A 23,622-nucleotide genomic window follows, 5' to 3' on the forward strand; every position below is an offset into this window, starting at 1 on the left:
TTACTAAAATGAGATCTCACAAATGGAAAGTATTCTTATTTATTGTAAAGGACAAAGTGCTAAGATATAATGAATAGCCATGAGCTTAATGTAAAGGATACAAAAAGTCTTAGCTTGGAAGAAGCCTCACAATATTTACTATATCTGTTGTAATGAATAAAACATGACATTTTTAGATGCTACATCTCCCTGTCATTAGAGGAGCATGTTTCAGGAAGTAATGTGGTAAATTGTGGACTAGTTTTCTATCCTTTTAATAATTGAATGAGTTCTATATTTGAACTGTTATATTTGCAATTTATGTGTCTTGTAATTTAGGCATATCTGTCTTACATTTAATTGGAATGCCTTTCTTTAGGTTCTCCGATATCAACCCCAAGTCCTTCTCCACTACCTCGTACCCCAACATCCACTCCAGTGCATATGAAACAAGGAGCTGGGACCTCTGTAGTTAGCAACCCTTATGTTATTGTGGACAAGCCTGGCCAGTCAGTTGGAGTATCAGTCACAAATGCAGGTGTGTTAGCATAGTTTCATTTTCTATTCCTTCTTGCTAATGTCAGTCATCTTGTTTAGAAGGCAAAATACTAGATGAATTTCTTTTCCAATAGGTTGGACAAAGATGCATGTGTTTCATTCCTTGTTTTTGATATAGTGAAAGGAAAGTTATACATCTATTTTAATGTATTTTGTTTTCTTATGTACTTTTTCATAAAAACTTACATGACTGTATCTGTGATGATCCGGGGTAAGGCAGAGAGGCAACACAGCCAACTGATAGTTCAAACTCCCCTTTATTGCTCCAACTTTCCCCCAAACGCTCCCATGTTTATAGCAAGTCCTGGAGCAAAGCACTCACACACACCTCCAGCAGTCTCTGGCTGCGAGTAGTCCAGCAAAACACTGTTAGCACGAGGCAAGGCAAGAAGTCCAGTGAGGCAAAGGAACAAGGCAGCAATAAGGCAAGAAGTCCAGCGAACTCCAGATATCAGCAACAGCACACAAAACTCCACAAATTCAGTGCTTGGTCCTGACAAGCGCCCCTTCCCATAGCATCTCCTTAAGTCTCAATCCCCAGGTGTGCCCAGGGGCGGGGCGCTCTCCTCCTGAGTCGTTGGGTCAGCCTCGCTGCTCCTGCCTTCTCTCCATTCTCTGTGCTCGGGGATCAGGAGGGGGGCGGTCCTTGCTCATCACCTGAGCTCCGTCACTCCTCATCTCCACTGTCTGCTCTCTCTTCCCCCCTCTCTCGGTCGTCCTGCCCCTGTTCTTCCCTGCTGGCAAGCCGTTCCAGGCCCGAGGGACCTGCGGCTGCCTTGTCCTGCTCCTCCCTTTCCTCCAGAGCCAATGAAACAATGTTTTCTGTACCTTCAGGAAAAATCCATGTTTCAATCCAGAAAGAAATGTTTCTGGGTTTGAGAGAATGGGAGAATAGTAGGTGGGTGAGCTATTGGATTCCTGTTGGCCTTAGCATAAAGTATAAAATACCCAACTGACCTGCCTGTTTCCCTCCCTCTGCCCCTTGCAATCTTTCCAGCATTTTCCTCTTCCTCCTACTCCATAACTGTGGCCACTGCCAGTGCTTTTGGCATCATGCGAATGTTTGAATGTTCATGCTTTGGTTGTTATACAATACATTGATTGAAAACTTCCTTTGATAATCATCATAGGCTATTTTCATGTTGCTACAATGTTCAATTCAGTTCTGGTCCTTTTTTCAGTAAAGGTCATTCCTTTGTGTTCCTATTTGTACTGTGTAGTTTCCTAGCAAATTACATAAAGGAGCCTCCAGAACAGAGTGATGACCCTTCTTACCTAGCAGTTGATTAATGCTAGTTTTAAAGAGGAAGTAATTGAGAGTTTCCTGTCCCTCTCACCTACATTTTGCTTGGTTCTGATTGGACTGCCACTTATTGGACTGCCGCTTATTGTTCTGATTGGACTTTCACTAGTGCTGCATCTAGCAAAGCAGTGTACATGTGCAAGAAGTTGCTGGCCTTCTCCCAAGTTTTCCGATATTGAGTTAAAGAAGTTGAGTGATGAATGAGCGTCTTTTCTCTCTATTATATGGAGGGCAATAAATGACTTTCTGCCAATAAACTATATTCAAATTATTGATAATGCCTGCCAGCCTGTGCCATGCTAGATTTTCTGCAATTTCCAGAATTTCCAAGTTGGCATAGCTAGAATAGTTCTGGGAGCCGTGGTACCAACATTGGCAGAGGATACCCAATTGTGAGAACTGTACTGCGATCCTCATTAACACGAATGTATCTTGTATCAGAATAGTCGAATGTGTATTATATACTAAAGTATTATATACTTATATATATATGTATATTATATACTAAAGTATTTCTCATAAATATAGGTAGTCCTGCAAGTAAAGTTACAAGTGCTTCTCAGTCCTCTCATGGGACAGGTTCTCCGGTCTCAAAAATTCATGGAACCAGTTTTGTAACTTCTACAGTAAAGGTACAGACATTTGAATAACCTTTTTTTTTTCCTTTCTAGTCTTTTAATAGTTTCCTATAAATCTGGATGCAACGTGCTCCACTTTTACTTTCTTATGTCTTTTTAACAGGAGGCATGCTCCTACAACCATGGACATGTAATGTTTTTCATTCAAATGCTAGTTAAATACTATCTCTATCCTCTCTTATTATATCATGTTGGCTCTTCTTAAATTTCCACCACTTTTCTCACAGTGTGCCATGAGTTCTCCCAAACTCAGACTCTGTACATAATGGATTGTTTCTAGTACTTGGCCAAAACATTCGGGTTTCTGTTTACAGGTAGTCCTCGACTTACAACCATACATTTAGGGAGTGTTCAAAGTTACAACACTGAAAAAAATGTCTTATGACCTATGACACGACCTTCCCAGCATCCCCACGGTCATGTGATCAAAATTCGGCCACTTAGCAACTGGCATGTGTTTATGACGGTCGCAGTGTCCCAGGGTCATGTGATCCCCTTTTGTGACCTTCTGACAAGCAAAGAAAGCCAGATCTAGAAGCCAGATTCACTTAACAACCATGTTACTAACTTAACAACTGCAGTGATTCACTTAACAACTGTGGCAGGAAAAGTCATAAAACGGGGCAAAACTGACTTCACAACTGCCTTAGCAACAGAAATTTTGGACTCAACTATGATCTTATATTGAGGACAACTGTACTATTGACTTCCAACAATTAATCAGTTGAAACTAGATCACTTTTGTGCAGTGGGTGTTGTACCATAAGTGAAAACAAAAGGATTACCTGTATTTAACAGAAAATTAAAATAGTTAAAACTAATGTAGTTCATTATATTTCTTTATTACAAAAGCATACAATTTGAAGTCCAAAAGTCACTCACATAACCATAAAAGTTTTCGGTAAAGTCCTGGTGCCTTTCAAATTGTAATTTTCACTTTCCTTGGAGATAAAAATATTAATTAAATATAAACAAATCATGTCAATTATGTGTCATCAACTTAACAGTTTCTTTTTAAATTTTTTCTAACCTAACCAAAACAAGGCTGTTTAATAGCCAAGAACGTCCACCAGCCTGAAAATTACTGCAATCTCCTGTTTTCCTGTTCTCTGGAACAGTAAAGGAAAATTAGATTGTATATTTTTACCATATATAAGTCTATTGTTTGAAACGAAATCCGATGCTTAAAAAGAAAAAATGGCTGCATAGTTAGGCTTAACCACATGCTGTGTATATTCATTCTAGCAAGAGGACTCTCTGTTCGCAGCCATGCCACCTCTTTGTCCAATTGGGAGTCACTCCAAGGTACAAAGCCCTAAATCTGTGACAGGAGCACCCGGAACATTTACAAAGGTATTATTCTCTCTACTATGCATGGTGCAGTTTTGTTTTACAAAGAGAGTTACCGTGGAGCTTCTGAGTTTGATCCTTGACAGGCTTTGTTGTTACTCATTTCTTAGATTTCTGGCATTACATACAAACATACATTATTTCCTGTGCTTTTCTACCCAGACAATGGTGGGGGGTTTTCCTTCATTGCTTTCTCATTTTGCTCTCTCATAGGATATCTTCAGCTACATAGGCTGAAGCATTTGTAAACGTAACTGCATATGTGAATATTGTTTTGAAGAATTTATCAAAGTAAATTCTACATTTGGTATAGACCACTGGTACATTCATTTATTAGGTCAGTGAATGTATTCCAAGAGCCAGAAATATAAAAACATTATTATACCAATAATCTTATTATAGGAAGCAGGACTCTTCCTAAAGCCGACCAAAGGTCTAAGTGAAATTTGCAAAGAAAACAATAACACAAAAAAGAGACTCTCCCACATTTACTGGAGTCTCAGTGCCTTTATTATTTTTATAAATAACTCAAGGTGGCAAGTATATCTAATGCTCCTTCCTTCTACCATTTTCTCTATAACAGCACCCCTGTGAGGTAGATTGGCTGTGAAAGAGGGACTAGCCCAAAATCACCCATCTGGCTTTCATGCATAAAGTGAGCCTAGAATCACAACTTTTGTAATGTAAAAATAATTTGAGAAATTTTTTTTTATTCTTTTATGCTTGTAGGTGATGAACCAATTGTCAGGAAAAAATGTTAATACTTTAGTGTGTATTCTAGCAATTTAGGGGGTGTTTCATATTTTCTACCAGCTTTTCTAAGTGATATTGTTTTTCTTTTATTGCTATATTGCTTCAGTGTGACATTCATTTCTTTGTAAAAGGATACTCTGAATCTTTTTGAACCAATACATTAGTTATTATAACTTCTCAAAAGTTGCTTTATAGTGTTTTTATTGTTGCTGCTGTTGTTTTATTTTTTATTCTTTTGTAAATGTTAAATATGGATTTTAAAGGCACAGTTGTGTTGATCCTGAATTTGTGCTGAATCAGACAGACACTCAATTTCTTACTAAAGAAAAGAATGCAATTTTAAATGGGAAATTAAGTAATATAAGCAAAATAAAGAAGTGTGTGCATCTTTCTGATATTTGAACAGATTTCCCCTTTTCTTACTATTATTCCTTCATGTTCTGGTTGGGAGTGGGGATTAGTTTTATCACCTCTAAGCCAGCATAGAAGATGAACTGATCCTCAAATCTCACAATAAATCAAGAAACCAAGGATCTAGTGGATCCAAAGCTGCTCCCATTTGGGGGCCTCTCAGTTTCTCTTGCTGGTGGGGAATAGATCTGTAGAGCTTTCTATGGGCATTGTTGTAGGGAGCACCAGCCAGCTCCTTAACCCTTCATTTACCCATCAAGGTAAGGTCTTCTCCACAAAGTCTTAATTTCCATTTAATTTTATTTGAAGGTGATAATAAAGCAAGAGCCTGGAGAACTGCCGCAACATTCTCCAGTGGCAGCAACCGGAGGAGCCTCTCAGGCCTCACTGCCACAGTACATGACTGTGAAAGGGAGCCATGTGATTGCTTTATCACCCCAGAAACAGATTGTGAGCACAGGAGAGGGGTCTACTTCATCAAAGGTGCCAGATTTTTTTTCTTCTTTTTCACTCTAGCAGTTTTGTAGTGACTACAGTTCCGTTGCTTTACTCCATGCTCTTGTTCTTTTGACGCAACTAGGTAATACCAGAAGCTTTAAATGGATAGGAATACCCTTCAAATACCTATTTTGTTCTTTAAATTATAACATTATTAATTTGAGGAAAAATCATTGTATTTCATTCGTTATCACGGCCTTCAACTATTTGATACACTAGGCCCAACTTTAATTTCAAATTGTTTTTCTTTGGGTAACATTTTCTTTCCCCCCTTTTCCTTGCTTGTGTGCTTTCATGTGTATTATGTAATTGTTAGAATTTCATTAGAGAAGCTGCCTCTTAGAAAACTAGATGTTAACACTGGTTTTGAGAAATATGCACTGGTTTCTGGATAGTTCTCTAGCCTTGTCATCTTTTTATCAAAATAACTTGACAGCCAGTTATCTCAAAGGCTATATTTTCACAAACTCACCTTCCTAGAATTGAGATTTTCCAGTAAGATGTTTCTTGGAATATCAGCAAGATCAAGTTGAGGAGGAAAGGAGTTGGCTTTTTCAGCAATTACAGAGCTTAGTTCCCAAAGATGCTTACTGGTTTCCCTTTTATCTCTTACATGCTGGCTTAAGCTATTTCTAATCTCACAGCATTTTTACTAAGCTCATTCTAATACGAAAAATTACATGGATTTGAAATATTGAAAGGAATCATTGAGTATCTTGCTACACAGTTAAATATTGGGTTATTTTAATTGTTTTATGTTCTTTTTTTCAGCATTTGTAATAAAACAATTAAAATGCACTGCTTTAGGATAAAAAGGAGTACATGGAAATGAACAGTCTTTTTCTTTATCTAAATCATCTGTAAAGATCCTTCTCTTTAGTATTTTAGAAGTTGTTAACTGCTTGGGGCTGCTAATTATTTGAGCAGTAGAATTAGTACATAACTAGCACCAGAGAAGGGTTTTTTTTCTAAATAGGCATAATTATCCTGAGTTTTGCCTCAGTTCCACATAATTTCCACTTCAGATCCAACCTTTGACAGAATATCGCTTTTATTTAGCTTGATGTTAAATAACATTAGCTTTGTGTGTATATTTATGTTGTGTGTATTTTTATTTTTTCCCCCTCTAGATTGTTAGCATTCCAGTTGGGTCTGCTTTACCATCGTCGGTCAAACAAGCTGTGGCCCTTGGTGGAGGACAAATACTTGTGGCAAAATCAGGCCCTTCAGTCACAAAGACAGCTGGTGGAAAACAAATTGTAACTCAAGGAGTCGCCAAAGCTATTGTGAGTAGTGGAGGAGGAACCATCGTTGCTCAGCCTGTGCAGACTTTAACAAAAGCTCAGGTTCCATCAACAGGAACTCCAAAAACTGGATCCCAAGGTTCAGGTAAAGTGGGCTTACTTTTTTAAATGTCAAACATGATGGTATGGAGCTAAGGAATGAGTTTAAAAATATCTGCTTCATGTTAAGCTCTATTCCTGGGAATTTTAAAGATAAATCCACGTGATTGGCTGCTGCGTTCTTCCAGGATGCTTTTTCAGCTTCCAAAGCTAGTCGATAACCTGCATGTTCTGTTTATCTTTCTCCTAAGTATTAATCAAGTAGTGGCCCTAGTTTCTTGAAATCAGCCAAGATAGCCCAGCTAACTGGATCATGAACCTAATTAATTAATTACAACAATAAAATAAGTTATTGAATATTCTGGTGAGATTTGCATCATAAAACTGCACCCCATATCCGATTTAGTTTTTTTAGATATATTGAATACTAACTTCCAGAGTTGCCTATAATTTCAACACCACTAGGGGACACTAGGTTGGATAACCTGGTCTGGATAGGATGCATCAAATGAATCATCACCATGTAGTTCTACCATGCTATAGATTACTGTCGAAAACCCAATAAATAAAAGCTGTGGACTACATTTAAAGGTTTATAAGCTGACTTGCATTCATATTCTTTGCTCTTATCCTTGTACAGTAAATCCTCTCCAGAAAATTTGTCAACTCACAGACAAATTTCAGGGCAGAATGTCCTGGCAAGTAGAATAGAGAAGAGAATCTATTTCTCCAATGATGTGTGTTCTGCTGATACTGAAAAGTTGTTAGCTGAATGTGTATCCAGATTTTGATTTGATTTGTTTTACCATATAATGCTGTAATACAGTAAACTGTTCAATTGTCGGCCTCTTTTTCATTCAGTACAACCATATTGCACTTGTACAATATGTACAATTGTACAATATCATGTAGTCTTTCTTTTTGTAACTTCCTTCATCTTCAGAAATTCTGCTGATTTTCATTCCACTTTCCTAAGTGTTCTGTTTACACAAGGAAATTCCATGAAGTACATTATTTCCTTATTAACTACAACCCATCTTAAAGCCTTCCCTCTGTATGCACTATATTGAATAATAGCAGCTAGATTCTTATTTTTCTGTAGCTAATTAGGGACTGAATTCTCTTCTCAAAAAGGGTATGGCTCTCATATCCCTAATGAGTATATATCACGTTTCATTTTTACCAAAACATAATTTTCAGTCAAATAAATACAAAATAGGATAAAATCCAATAATAAAAAAGTAAAAGAACCCAAACATAAATATTACATAACTGTAGCTAAGATGAAAGAAGTTGGAACATTTTTAGAAGAATACTACTGTGGGACTTAATGTTTTGTTGCAAGAGAGTGGTCTCTGAAAATCTTGATAATTTTTTTTTCTTTTCCTTCTAGTTATGGCAACATTGCAATTACCAGCCACTAATTTAGCCAATTTGGCGAACCTACCTCCTGGCACAAAATTGTACCTTACTACAAATAGCAAGAACCCATCTGGGAAAGGAAAATTGCTACTTATACCTCAAGGAGCTATTTTGCGAGCCACAAATAATGCCAGTTAGTATTACACAAAAGAAAAGTAGCATATTAAATGTGGTGACAAATAATGGGTGGAGTCCTTGGTGCTCTCTGAGCTTGGTGGTTTTCTTGCAAATGTTTCATTAGCCTATAACATCACAGTGCAACTGGATATTACAGGAATTTCCAGGTTTTTTTAGGCAGATTGCGTTCTCTGAAACAGAGATATATTAAAAATGCTTTATGAAAGGAAGGGCCTCTGCTAGCAAGGTGGAAATCAATCATTCTCAGGTCAGATAGAAATGTTATATAAACATAGACCAGATTGCTATGAGTCGGAGGGATGAATGGATGTATAAACTTCCTTTTTCTGTTCAATTAAATATTATAGCAATCCATGTTGAGTCTGTATAGCTTCTGCTATTAGCTAATTACTGAATTTGGGATTGAGTTTCTGGAGAGTAGATACCTTTCTGTACCTAGCGGGTAATCTGATAGTACAGCTAAAATAAATAGGATTTGGTTTTGCCATATTTATAACTGTCTAACTTGTCGGATGTTCCAGATCAGCAGTTAGGTTCTTCAGGAAGTAGCGGAACGCAGGGTGCAAGCAGTGGTGTGTCTCAGCATCTCACCTACACATCCTATATCCTCAAACAAACCCCACAGGTTAGTCCACAATACAAATATATACAGAAATGTTGTTAACATAAACATTAGATAACCACAAGTGGATCAATATTCTTCTCCCCAACGATGCCCTTGAAGTGATGTCCCGGTCCCTAGAGGCCGTACGGATCTGGATGGGGAGGAACAGGCTCAGGCTCAATCCATCCAAGACCGAGTGGCTGTGGTTTCCGACGTACCGATATAGTCAGTTAGCACCATCACTGACTATTGGGGGTGAATCATTGGCCCCCACGGAGAGGGCTTGCAACTTAGGCATCCTCCTGGACTCACGGCTGTCTTTAGAAGAGCATTTGATGGCCGTGACCGGGAGGATTTTTCATCAGGTCCAGCCTGATTCGCCTTTCTGGATCGGGACTCCTTACGCACGGTCACTCATGCCCTCGTCACCTCCCGCCTGGACTATTGTAATGCTCTCTACATGGGACTCCCCTTGAGGAGCACCCGGAGGCTCCAACTGGCGCAGAGTGCGGCCGCGCAGGTGGTAATGGGAGCGACATGGCGCTCCCATGTAACACCTCTCCTGCGCGAGCTGCACTGGCTCCCGGTGGTCTTCCGGGTGCGCTTCAAGGTTTTGGTTACCATCTTTAGAGCGCTCCATGGCTTAGGACCTGGTTACCTACGGGACCGCCTACTACCACCAATAGCCTCCCACCGGCCAGTACGCTCTCATAGAGAGGGACTTCTCCGGGTGCCGTCAGCCAAACAATGTCGACTGGCGGCCCCTAGGGGGAGAGCCTTCTCTGTGGGGGCACCTACTGTCTGGAATGAGCTCCCCCCGGAAATACGGAGGATCCCGGATCTGCGCACCTTCCACCGCGCTGTGAAGACCTTTTTATTCCACCAGGCGGGCTTGGTCTAATCTTTTCCCTCTTTTTAATATGTAAATTTTAATCTGCTTTTAAATTATTGGGGTGTTTTAATTTGTCTGGGCCAAAATGGTTTAATTCGATTTTATCTGGTTTTTAAATTTTTTATATCTATGTATTTTATTGTTTGGCTGTTCACCGCCCTGAGTCCTTCGGGAGTAGGGCGGTATATAAATCAAATAAACTAAACTAAACTAAACTAAACTAAACTAAACTAAACTAAACTAAACTAAACTAAACTGATGTGCTGAACAGAGATAGAGGTAGGTAGGTAGGTAGGTAGGTAGGTAGGTAGGTAGGTAGGTAGGTAGGTAGGTAGGTTGACTGGAGAAGATGGTGGAGGTACTGCAATGTATCTGGACAGAGAAAGCTGGGCTAGAATATACTCTAATTAAAGTTTAAAAAACACTGGTAGGAATTGGCTTTCCTGGTCCTTGTCTCTACAAATAACACTTCTATTATTCACATTGTCCTCATTTCCATAATGATGACTTACAGCAGGCATCCTCTATCAAAGGAAGAGGATGCTTCCTACGAAGATGCTTCCTACCAGTTCCCCATTTTATGATTACCAGGCAAGCAGATACTACCTACATGCTTCAACCACTGACTGTTTTTCTTTACAAGAGAGCACAGAAGCATTCATGGAAATGAAGTTGAGGCTAGGGGGCTGATAGCATGCTGGCTTTCAATTTAAAATTGAAAGAATCTGAATGTTTTAAGAAAGGGATGCAAGGGGTCTATCAGTTACCATGGAAGCCATAAATCACAGTAAGGTGCCGCAGTGCTCTTTTGTTTAATATATGGTAGCGATCATTTGTCTAAGTGATTTGAGGCTGCTATTTTTTGCTATGTTAACTGGCATAATTTTTTAAGTTTTTAAAAATAGAATCTGATAGACACTACTTAAATGTAGGTATTGTGATATGACCCTCACTAATATTAAATGGAACTAAAAAAGAAAAACAGTTTAGGGCTGTGTTGGCAAACCTATGGCATGCGGGTCAGTGGTGGCACGCAGACACCTCTCTGTGGGCACGCGGGCCGTCCCCAGCTGCTCTTTCAGTTTCCGGTGCGTACATGCGCACTGGCCAGCTGGTCTTTGCTTGTGCTGGAACGCTGGAAATCCAAAGACCAGCTGACATGCACGCCCCAGAAACAGGAAGACCAGCTGGCTGGCGCACACATGCACGTTTCAGTACTCAGTGCCAAAAAGCTTCGCCGTCACTGGTTTAGGGTTTCAGAATTTAAGGGACAATGGCTCTTACTTACTATGTCTTCAATACAGATATTAATTTTTTTGTGCAGGGCACTTTTTTAGTTGGCCAGCCACCTCACCAGACTACAGCAAAACAGGTGACATCAGGGACTGTTATCCAAGGTAATACAAGTGCTGGAACATCATCTTCCCAAGGACAGCAAGCTCTGAAAGTTATAACTGGACACAAAACTGCCACCTTATTTGCACAGGTAACTGTGGTGCTTCGATTTAGATGCTGGTTGTTCTAGATACTCTTGAAGGACTTAATGCAAAGTGTAGCTGTTTTGCATTCAGTAGCAAGTCACTTCTGTATTTTATGGTAATATATTAATGTATCTTTTAGAAGCCTGGTTAATAAAATAAATGTCTGAATGATTGATTTTAATATATACATGTACATCATCAATAATGTGTAAATACTAATCTGTATGCCTGAACGGTTAATTTTAATACATTCTTTGGTTTGGCAAGACAGACAGATCTTAAGAAACAGAATGAAAAACTCTGAAAAGTTGTTTTGGTTTTGTTTATTTTATTTTTGCTGTTACCCATATTAAAAACCATATATCCATAAAATATTTATGTTCTCCGTGAGATATTTATGTAGTATATTTGGGTTGAACTCTCCCATTTCTATTTTCAAATGAAAATGCTTGAAAAAGAATTAAGACAGCCAATGGTTTGAACAATGGACAATAGAGAAGGAGAAAGCCGTGCTGAGCCTTTTCCTCTCATGAAAGTTTTTCAATAGTAAAAAATGTTCCTTCCAAATTGCCCCTTAATGGAAGAAGAATATGAGGAAGGAAATTTGTAGTAGAAAGACAGATGGGCAAAAGATTAGTCCAGGCTTTCCCAATCTGGTGACTAGAACTTTTGGGAGTTATAGTTCAACACATTTAAAGAACCCGGACTTTTCGTCGGGCCCTGGAAACACACTTATTCCATCTAGCCGGGCTGGCTTGATCCCATCCTCTCAGTTTTAATTGAATTCGGTTTTAATTGGGTTGTTTTAAATCTTGGGCCAAAATTATTTAATTGTTTTTTAAACTGTTTTTAAATTTATAGGCAATGCTTTATCTCGGCTGTACACCGCCCTGAGTCCCGCAGGAGAAGGGCGGTATAGAAATAAAATAAAATAAAAAATAAATAAATAAATAAAAACCCCAGGTTGGAAGAAACTGGGCTAAGAAACCTTATTACCTTCAAATATCTAAAGAGCTGGCACGTAAAAAGGAAGTACATTTCTTCTCTACTGAGAGTGCAGGACCAGAACAAATGGGTTAAAAGTGCAAAGAAACATGTTCAATTTAGATTTTAGGAGAAACCTCCTAGCTATATGAACTGTTAGGCAGTGGAACACACTGAAAAGTGAACAGGTAATTCTTCACTGGAAATCTTCAAACACAGAATGGAGGATCATTATCAGAAAGGCTCATAGATCCATCACGATGTAGGGAATTGACGACTAATGTCCTTTCTGACTCTTGGATCTTATTCTTAATCTTCCAAATCTGTATTTCATTTGAAATACATAGTTCATAACATACGTTTGTTATGTGATTTCTATTTTGACTGAAAAGGAAAGGATTCAATTTTAACACAGCCCTAGAATGTTTCTTTTATCCCTGCTTTAATATCACGTGGCATTCAAAAAAAGTACCCTGAGATACAAACCAGCACTTTTAACCCTCCATAACAATTTTCACTGATTCTTCACAAACTGTTCCTGACAATATCTTTATAATCTAGAAGATGTAGCAAACTTGAACACCTGCATATATACTGAGGCTTTGTTTAAAACATCATTAATGTTTGTATCTTTTCTATTCTCCTACTAGTTGTACTAACTGCTTTATAAAAATATTGTTTCTATTTTAACTTATTTACAAATTTAAAGGCAGCTTCCAGCGGTCAAGCTTCACTCATGAAAATATCAGACAATACACTGAAATCATTACCGGCATCATCACAGCTCTCAAAACCCGGCACCACTGTGCTAAGAGTATCAGGCGGGATGATCACTGCAGCAACAACTTCAGCTGTGACACTTGCATCAAATGGTGTTCCCCAGGTGAGGTCCAGTATTGGCTGATTTGCACATCAGGCTTCAAATGCATTGCAGAGTTATTATGCAAGGGAAGAATCAGTTTCTTACTCCTTGGAAATCAAAATGACTTCAGTGTTAAGGCTCCATCCTGCTGTGTGAAAAAAAAGTTAGCATTTACAAGAGACCTTTGCAGTACTTGCCCTCGTACTATGTTTATAGAAAATGTTTTTGTATTTTATTATTTGGGTTTCATCCTTTTTTTGTTGTTGTTGTTCATGGTACTCCAGAAACTGTCTGTTGGGGTTCCCAGACAAGCTCCCATGCAGGCTGTAATTTGCTGTAGTCCTGCATAGCTTAATTGAGATGATTGCATCAGAAGACTTCAGACTATGTCCTGGCACTAAACCTATGCAAAAAATGTTATCAGAAAAAAGAAAAAAATACTCCCTTTTCACTCTTGTAAAATGGGCTTGTGGTGGAAATGGAGGGGTGCTATTAGTAAAAAGTAGAGACGTGTATGAAATCTTGAAACTGACAATGCACTACAAAAATACTGTAAATGTTATATGCAATAGAACTGGATCCCCTTGCTTTTCTAACTCTCAACTAAAAATATTGACTAATTGAAAAATATTGAAAAAATGAATAATTAATTCATAATTTAGAATATTTTTTTCTTTTATTTTCTTTATTGGATCATTAATCTGAAAAATGTATTTTCCACTCTTCCTGTTTTTTTTAACACAGCAAGCAGACAGTGCAAGCTCTAGCTCCCTTTCATCTGCAGGCCCCATTGTGAAGGCATCTGGGCAGCAACAGCAGGTTGTTGCCAATCCTGGGCAAGCAGCATCAGTTGCACCTAATAAAACAAGTTCCTCCACAGTTGTAAGCATTGCTTCTTGGGTCACCACCCCAGCACCAGCATCCACGAAAACTGCAGTATCAGGTAATCTAGGACTAAAAGATTGAAATTAGTCAATGGGATGCTTTTATCCAAACTAAACACAAAACCCTCTGGTGCATGACGTATATATGAAATATATACGGGTGCAAGCTTTACTTGGGTTAACTGATTCAAAAAATATTGTAGAAGCCCAAGCATCAATTCTTGAACAAGATTGATGCCTAGTTGAATACTACATATAACATTTTGTTAATTGGACATGTTGTTCCCCAAATATCAGCTCATGCAGTTCCACCAGATTCTGCAATCTTTTAAATACTAAAATTGACTTTCTCTTGAATGTGGATCCTGGAAAGCCCATTGGTTTTCTGAGAAAGTCTTGGAGTTTAAGCAGTACAAGCTCTACATAGGAAACAGAGTGAAATCAATTGAGTCAAATGTGTAGGGAGATTCTCAGATCTCCAGGTCAGGGTTGTCCAAAAGGTACTCTTTCAAAAGGCAACTGGATTTTGTGTTTCCTTGAAGAAGTTTCAGCTTCTTTAGCTTCTTGGATGAGAAGCAAAACCTCAATCTCATTTTGTTAAATAATCAGATCTTACCTTGTGCGAAATGGTCATCCATATATAAGGATATAAGGATGCCATACATAAGGCATCCCTGGTGATTCTCTTGGATCTCTCAGTAGCCCTTAATACCAGTTTTGGACATATTTTGGGGGCTGGGGGCTCGTGGAAGGTATGATATTGTAATTCTCCACTAGGGCCATTTCCAGTTGGTCTTGATAGGAGGGGAGAGATCTAGCACTGTGCTAGACAGTTCTCCATATTGATACATAGATAGGAGAGCTTCCTTTTTATTTTCTTTGTTCTATGTGAAAGGAAGAAATGATTCATTTTAACACATTTCTAATGTAGGGTTGCTAAAGATCCACTCCAACCAGAACAGCCCACAACAGGCTGTTTTGACAGTACCCAGCCAACTCAAACAACTTGGTGTCAGCAATGCTTCTGGAGGAGTCCAAACTATACTGATGCCTGTGAACAAAGGTAGGATGTAGTTGACAAGACATTGCCTAAATCTCTTTTTCAATATTGCAAGCTTCTCTCTTCTAAGCTTTCTGGATCTATTGCACTGCAAAGAATTGGAAACCTTTGGCTCTAGTGGCGAGCAGACTTTAAATTGTCTGGAGCACAATATTTGATGCCGTACATATCATATTCTATTGACACTGATAACTAATACACACTTACAATTTTAATGTCCAGCATTATCATTATTAAAACCAACACCAGATTATGCATAATAGTGAGAACCTGGTTTGTGAGATCCAGGTAAAATCAGAAAAAATGTTTTACAAAGAACAAATTTTAAAAATTTTCAGATAATATGTATAGAGCTGTTGCAAAAAGCCATTGTTACATCATTTTCTGCTAAAATTATTGAAGTAATTTAGCAACAAAAATGAAAAAGTGTTAAAAGTGAAGCATATTTGTCTACATTACCAATATTCCTTTTCTCTTTCAGTGATACAGTCGGTTTCTTCCAGCAAATCAACTGCTGTTACACCCATGACTACAACTAACGTAGTTGCCCCAAGCACTCCTGAAGTGACTGTTACAAAAGGTAGAATTGCCCATTGTCATAATGAAGCCTTGGAAATGACTATATGATTAGCCACTATTCATGACATATATAAGAAATTTATACCGTATTTTTCAGACTATAAGATGCACCGGAGTATAAGATGCACCAAAATTTTGAAGAGATAAACAAGAAAAAAAAGCTTTTGTCCTCCCCGGCCCCCAGGAGCACTCAGCAGACCTCCCAAACCTCTGTGGGGCCCATTTTTGCGAAAAACAGGCCCGTTCTTGGCCTCCCAAACCCACCATGCATCGCGTTTTTGCCCTCCCCAACCCCAGGAGCACTCTGCAGGCCTCCCAAACCCTCTGCAAAATCCGTTTTTGCGAAAAATGGGCTTGTTTTTGGCGGAAACAGGACGTGCGGGGCGGGGTTTCGGGAGGCCAAAAATTGCTGTATTCGGTGTATAAGATGCACCAACATTTCCACCCTCTTTTGGGGGGGGGAAGTGTGTCTTGTACTCCGAAAAGTACAGTAATAGTTATATTTTGGGAAATTAGTCAGTGGGATTGTGCAAAGCATTCAGAAGGCATACTTTGCAAAGTGCATTGGTATCAGCAGAATATAAATGCCTGTGGAGATTCTTAATTATCTAGATCATAGTTGTCTCAAAGGTTTTTTGCAAAGAAAAAACAGTCCAATAGCCTTTTGAAGAAAAAAAGCACCTTTGAGATATCAGCGGAGTCTCACTTCTTGAAACATTACAGCATTAAAGGGTTTGATGTGGCTGCTTCAGAGGATTTCTCTGGTATATTTGCATATACCTCTGCAAATATTTTCATTGGCACCACCAATGAACTGAATATGCCTGCATACTACTTGCTCAGATAGCCAGGGTTATCTAAGCTAAAAAAGTTACTTCACTTGCACCTTTGCATTTAATGGAAATGTCCCTTTCAAATGCTTTTTATTAGCTATCACTGTTCCACAGTATGATTATGCAAGTGAAGCAGGATTCAGGTGATAAAGCATTCAGTTTGATGAAGGTATTGACATCATTAAATCTTTTTGGACATCTCTAAAAATATAACAGTATTTTCACTTGGACACCAAAGATATTACTAAGGCAGTTTTACTACACAAAAAGCAGCAACCCAAAAAAAAATAGGTTTTGAAATGTAGACTTTTACTTTTTTTTTTCCTGCCATCCACTTATACTTACAGTTACTACTCTGTGAGGGAGATAGATGGTTCCAAAATTTGATTGATTGATAAATAAGTCAATAAATAATACTTTATTGTGGTGCCAGGATTCCTCTTTAAAATCTCTGCTTTCCTCCTTCAGAAAAATTACAGGTAGTCTTCAACTTATGATCCCAATTGAGCCCAAAATTTCTGTTGCTAAGTGAGACAGTTGTTAAGTGAATCATTGCAGTTGTTAACTTAGTAACATGGTTGTTAAGTGCATCTGGATTTCCCATTGACTTTGTTAGAAGGTCACAAAGGGTAATCACATGACCCCAGGACACTGCAATTGTCATAAATGTGAATCAGTTGCCAAGCATCTGAATTTTGATCATGGGGATGCTGCAACAGTTGTAAGTGTGAAAAATGGTCATAAGTCACTTTTTTCAGTGCACTTTTCAGTTGTAACTTCAAACTGTCACTAAATGAACTATTGTAATTCAAGGACTACCTATAGTTTTTCTTCCTGCTTGTCTGAAACAGTAGACTAGGATTGCCTTTCATTTCCCTAACAAATGTTTTTTAAAGATATTCTATTATCTTTTAAAGTGAAGCTGGAGCCTGATGCAACAGGGCAGAGCTGCAGTATTCCAGTCTCTCAGGATGCCCAGGCAACAATAAAAACAGAGGAAAGTTCAGAACTTGGAAATTATTCCATTGGGTAATTATTTTTGTGAAGTTAAAATAACTTACTACAGGGAGCAATGGCTGTTGTAAACAATATGGGTTATATTTTTATAAGCCACTTGAATTTGTTGGGAGTTCACCCCTATTAATGTTGAAATGAACTTTCTTCAAGAGAATTATTTTAATTTTGTTCAATACAAGCAGTTGAGATTTTATAGTGGATATTGCATAGATCACAGTATATTAACGCCTAGGTATGAAATACTTTATAGATGCACATTAAAATTACACTGCTCTGTTTGCACATTAGTTGCAGTGGATATACTGCATTTTAGATGCAGCACTGGCTCCATAGAAACTACTTACCTTGTTTGTTCGGATTTATCTTTGTCTCAAACTTTAAGAGCCATATCAAGCTATATAAATAGTTATATCCAGCTATAGACCTGAGGTGAGAAACTTCTATTATGATCCTCACAGACTCCTCCCTTTATTGCAAACCAAATTACGACAGCATAATTTCCTATTTAAAAAAAAAGCTTAGTAGAAGCTTATAATACAACTTTTTTCTTTATTTCATATCAAGTTTGTGTAAGCTTAACACTATCCTCCCCTTGGAAAAAAATGTAAAATATAAACTTCCAAAATGTAAAAGCTGAGAAAGGTTTGAAAATGTTTGTCCAAGCATCACAGTCTTTATGTACACAGAGACTTCCGTTTGTGCTCTATAGGCAGTATCTGTACATGCATGTTCTTTGTACAGTAGAAGCAGTGTAAAAAGCACTGTACTATGCTATAAATAAATTCTATATTAAATGCCACCTCTTTATTTTCTACAGGGAAGAATACTTAGAAAATCTCCCGCAACTTTTGACCGCAATTGTGAAGAACATTCCATTAATTGCTGAGACAAGTAATGAAAACATTGTTTAACAGTCATTTTTTGGTGTAATATGCTCAATTCATACCAAGTATGGCCATTGGTCCATCTGCCTGCAATTGCTATAGAGCAGTGTTTCTCAAAATGGGTGAAACTGCCCCCTAATGAAAGATGTTTGCATTATCAAGAGGGGTGTTAGACACTAAGAGGGCAACAGGAATATTTTGCACCCTAAGGGGGTCGCATAAGAAGCAATTAGGATTGTAATCATAGGATTACTCAGAATTTACCCAACAAACTTTATTAAGTGTGTAAAACTGTAAACATTAAGTTTGATAATTTTAAATATATCAAACTTTAGAATGCTTGAAATATAATGTGGCTTTGACCACATGTTAACCATGGGAAAATTTTAACCATGGGAAAATCTCTTACAATTTCCTGTTTTTATATATCCATTTTTTCATTTCAAGATTATTTCTGCTAGCTGAGTTCCATATATTTTCCTTCAGCATTTTTAAGAAATGTTTGGCTAAATGTCATATTCTGGCTAGTGTACATGAGGGCAATGGATTACAATAATGCTGATTGATTTCCATTTCAACCGTCAGAACACTAATTTCCATTTTCTTGTTCCACTTAACAAAGCTTGTATTGTGTTTTTTTTAAATTCTGAAGGATAACAAGCATTCAGAAAGTGTTCCCATTTGTGCTGATATTCTGAAAGACACCAGAGACAGTCTAGCATTTTTAACCCTCCTCTTTATGAGGAATGGGAATGGGAAACTAGTATTTCTGAAATCAAAACTTCCAGTGCAGTATTGCAGGCAAAATCTGCCCCCAGCCTGTAGTTTGATCTGGATGGGGCTCAAGGTTGACTCAGCCTTTCATCCTTCTGAAGTCCGTAAAAAGAGGACCCAGGTTGTTGAGGGCTATATGCAAATAATGCTTCTATAATGCAAGGCACCCAGAGAGTGTTGTAAAGTACTATGGGGCACAGTATAAACCTAAATGCTGTTGCAATTGCACACTCAGGTTTAATCTGATCCATGACACCAGTCCTGCTGACTCAAAGGATTTAAAAGAGATTCCTCTCCCACTTTGATCTGCTTTTTAACATATAGGACAACTAAAAGGACAATAGTTTTCTGTAGTCTAGTGGGCTATGCAGTGCTTTCTAAGTGATTTCGAGAAGGTGGTTTAGAATATGCAGGAGCACAAACCTAGCACCCAACCGTATCTGTTTGATGCAATCATTTCTTTTTCCTTGAGAATAGATAGCTGTCCTCTGTAGCTGCCAGGTCAGCTTAAGAAATAATGTAGCTTCAAAGAGATTACAAATTAAAGATTACAGACATGTATTATTACATTTGCAGCATTAAGTGTTCCAAGCACCTTTTTGAAATCACATATGAAGCACTACATAATCATATATTCTCTGTAAAAAAAATACATTATGAGAGAGTTGAATCGGGCTCCTAGCCCAAATCCAACTCCTGATTTTTGCAGTAGATGAGCTGTATCTTAACTATGAGGAAATAGCTGCTGAGTTATTCAGCTATGGCTGACTTTATTTTCATCCACACGAAAATACATAAAATAGGTGGGTTTAATAGCAATTGGCATTTACATGCTGAGACTTGGTATTCCTGAAATAAACAAACCAATTAATGTGCCTAGTTTTCACACTGGGGTTCATTCAGGCTCCTGCTTTTCCCTTCTCCAAATCATTTCTAGTAATTTGTTTCTCAGATGTTTTTTATGTTCAGAGGCTTCCATCTTTCTGAGTAGTTCCAAAAGGCTAAAAAATTATCTTATGTCACAAATACCACCCTTGATATTTACCTGTTGTTCAAATAACTATGGTAATACCTCTTAATGTTCTTTCTAATTTAGTATCTGTTTTAAATCAGAGTAAAAGGCTTTTCAATTTTTTCCATAAGGTACTTCCTGATAAGCAGCATATTTTGATTTAAACTATGGTATGTTCTGAGAAGATGTTCAGAAATAGCTTGCCTTATAATATATTAATTTCCATTGTTATTAAAAATCTAAAGCTTTTGATGTTCCTTTCTTTGTTTTTTTAGCTGAGGATGCCAATCCTTTCTGTGCCAGTTCTGTGGAACAATATTATACCTGGAATATTGGAAAACGAAGAGCTGCTGAGGTAATTTTAATATATTCTATAAAGCTGAATTTCAGCCTCAGGGAAATGTATGACTGAAAGCTGTCCCTCAGAAATCTGGTGATTTTTAAAATCCCTAGAAATTATTTAAAAATTATCTCTTGCATTTAATACATAGCCATTTATGCAGAGATTTACTAATACTTGACTAAACAAAATGTAACTGAACTTAAAATTCCATGTTCTGTCTTAACATTGTACAATCCAGATCTTTTGTGTGACAAAATAGCAACTTTTTCCAATGTTGCCTTTATGTTGTCCTACTTCCAAGGCTTTTTTAATTTGCTTTTAATGTTTCTTTTCTGCTTGACAAAATGACCCTTCTGTTGCGAGCACTGTGATGAAAAATGAGGAAGCATTCCAGGATAGATTGTACTGTCCTCTGATGTAACAAACTGAAAACAAAAAATTGAATTTTCCCTAAAAGTTTTCAATTTCTGAGCTTTTAGAAGCATCGAAGTATTAACTCTTTCTTTGATGTTATTTTTGTTCTTATTTATTAGAAGTACCCTATTTTAGAGCCACAAAGACAAAACATAGAATGGCTAGAACTGTGAAATCATCTATTAACAGAAGTTATCTGTTTGGAACAATTTCACATGTGCACATAGATATACGCACACAGGTTCCATTGTTGCTGTATGTGACTTTGACCAGCAGCAATTAAGCAGTAGAGGATCACCTGGTTGCCATCTGGGAGATAACAATTATCTACAGTTTTTTACTTAGTTCTTACAATGCATACAGATCCATTGATGTAGAAGATTATAATGCAACTATAATGAAAGATATACATATTTGATTCTAATTAAGTTGTTTTTCTTCTTCCTTTTTTTCATCTGCAGTGGCAAAGAGCCTTGACAATACGTAAAATCCTTCAAGAAATCATAGAAAAGTATCCTAAATTTCACAGCATTGTGCCTCTGAAAACAAAGGAGGTTGTACATTGGTGTCGCTTCCATGGCTATACACCACCTGATCCAGAAGCTTTTAGGAATGAAGATTCCATAGAGGATGTGCTGACACAAATAGACAATGAGCCAGGTAAAGAATCAAATTTCAGAACCTCAAAGGGTTTATTTTGGCATAATTTGTAGAATGAAAGTAAATTATAGGATTAGGTTTCCATCTTTGTCTCCTGAAGCCAGCCTCAGTTTTGCCTGGATGATTCAATATGTATTTCTAGGACCATGTATAAAAATGCTATATTTAACAGTTTTCTTATAAAGTGGGGGGTTGTCCTTCTGATTATTTGGGACTGGCTGGGGACATTCAAGAGAAATGAGTGAATGAATCAATGAATGAATCAATAAATGAAATAAATGTTATTTTGGTCCTGAAACAAGGGAAATATGATAAGCAGATTTTTTTTTAAACCCAGTGGTATGGACTGCTCATCATAGTTGTCAGAAACATTAATATTCTTATTAGCGACTGTTACATAAACAGAAATAGATATAGATACACATTCATACTTTATTGAATTGAGTGTGCTCCATTTCTTCAACCCCAAAACTAACAATTCTGAATTTCCAAATATTTTTGTGAATATTGTTAATGGTTTCTCTTTTGATATAATGACTGAAACTTGAAAGATATATGGATAGTAGAAGATTGGGAGTTTAGGTTTCTGGTCGTAGCAACTATAATTTGTTTTATTTGCAATGAACTGCATGTCACTTTATATAAATTATTTGCTAATCCTGTCTTCTGTGCCTAATTGCTTTACATGGAAAAGAATGCTCATCTTCTTATACCACTGGGGAAGAGCTATGTCGAAAGCTTATAGAACTAGAGCAGCTCCTTAAACAAGAATCTGACAATGATGAGGAAGTAGACATTCTTAACATTACTGAACCTCTGAAAATAAACATTAAAAAGGAACAGGAAGAGACACAAGAAGAGGCCAAATTCTACTTAGCCCCACAGTCTGCATCTGAGTATGTGCGTGAGACTGCTCAACAGGTAAATAAAATAATTTTTTAAAAATAACTTTTTCATTATCTTGAGGTTTTTAGAGTGTAATATATGTAATATGTAGAATGGTTGCAAGTTGACTTACCTTTTTATTCAACAAGCTAGAAGATCTTGAATACTGTTTTATAGTTTTGTTCCCCAATTGCTTTCACAATTGCTAATAAAAATGTTCAGTTCTAGGAAATAAGGATCACAAACGTGCTGCAGAACTGTCAGTCATCAGACTTAAAACTCCAGCTAAGCACTCAAACATTATTCTATAATCAGCATTATCTGGACCCCAAAGTAATTGGTTCAAAATCTTACCGGGGGGAGGGGGGAGGGATAGGGGGGACTGTCTGCAGTTGCACTAAAAAACAGCAAATGTTGAATTTTAAATTCCATAATCCTCCTACCTTTTTATAATAATTTTAGTCCACCTGAAGTGCCAATGTTGCGAGATTCCTTCCAGAAGATAAAAGTAGAACTGAATATGATTCATCTTATCTGCAGGCACACATTCATGCATGCGTACATGCACACACACAAACATACACAAAATCTATATATATTTAGTGATTCTTCAGTTTACAAATTCAGAATCTTATTTCAAATATTTGTGAATCCTATCAGAAATATTTAGGAAGTGTAATTTCTTCCTAGGCATCAGAAGAAAAACTTGTTATTTTTGCACTTTATAATCCAATTCTATTCTGTTTAGAATGGCTGCATTTTGTACAGCAATCTTATTAAGGATACAGCTTGAAAGTTCCAGAACAAAATGTTAATTTTCCAACTACTACAATTCTATAAACATATAGCAGTCTATGCCTATTGAATTTTAAGTGTAACCAGTTCTAAGCAGGGGTGAAATCCAGCAGGTTCTAACAGGTTCTGGAGAATCGGTAGCGGAAATTTTGAGTAGTTCAAAGAACTGGCAAATACCCCCTCTGCCTGAGTGGGGAGAGAATGGAGATTTTGCAGTATCCTTCTCCTAGAGTAGGGTAGGAATGGAGATTTTGCAATATCCTTCC

The 23,622-nt window shown here is 37.5% G+C and overlaps 1 protein-coding gene across 3 annotated transcripts in view; it reads left to right on the forward strand.

Annotated features, from left to right (window-relative positions):
* YEATS2 (YEATS domain containing 2) overlaps positions 1-23,622 on the forward strand; it is a 39,532-nt gene that overhangs the window by 11,534 nt on the left and 4,376 nt on the right. For all 3 annotated transcript variants that reach the window (XM_034439802.2, XM_034439803.2, XM_087872762.1), the window contains exons 13-29: positions 359-517; positions 2,369-2,472; positions 3,724-3,831; positions 5,302-5,475; positions 6,621-6,879; positions 8,227-8,388; positions 8,915-9,018; positions 11,214-11,375; positions 13,064-13,237; positions 13,961-14,159; positions 15,032-15,163; positions 15,642-15,740; positions 17,490-17,601; positions 18,407-18,480; positions 20,535-20,614; positions 21,478-21,676; positions 22,371-22,597. In XM_034439802.2, the coding sequence (XP_034295693.2) occupies positions 359-517; positions 2,369-2,472; positions 3,724-3,831; positions 5,302-5,475; positions 6,621-6,879; positions 8,227-8,388; positions 8,915-9,018; positions 11,214-11,375; positions 13,064-13,237; positions 13,961-14,159; positions 15,032-15,163; positions 15,642-15,740; positions 17,490-17,601; positions 18,407-18,480; positions 20,535-20,614; positions 21,478-21,676; positions 22,371-22,597 (2,528 nt within the window). The remainder of the gene's footprint in view (positions 1-358; positions 518-2,368; positions 2,473-3,723; positions 3,832-5,301; positions 5,476-6,620; positions 6,880-8,226; positions 8,389-8,914; positions 9,019-11,213; positions 11,376-13,063; positions 13,238-13,960; positions 14,160-15,031; positions 15,164-15,641; positions 15,741-17,489; positions 17,602-18,406; positions 18,481-20,534; positions 20,615-21,477; positions 21,677-22,370; positions 22,598-23,622) is intronic.

The sequence above is a fragment of the Pantherophis guttatus genome, chromosome 6 (genome assembly GCF_059756535.1).
Source record: "Pantherophis guttatus breed Tessera chromosome 6, ASM5975653v1, whole genome shotgun sequence".
In the NCBI taxonomy this organism is placed as follows: Eukaryota; Metazoa; Chordata; class Lepidosauria; order Squamata; family Colubridae; genus Pantherophis; species Pantherophis guttatus.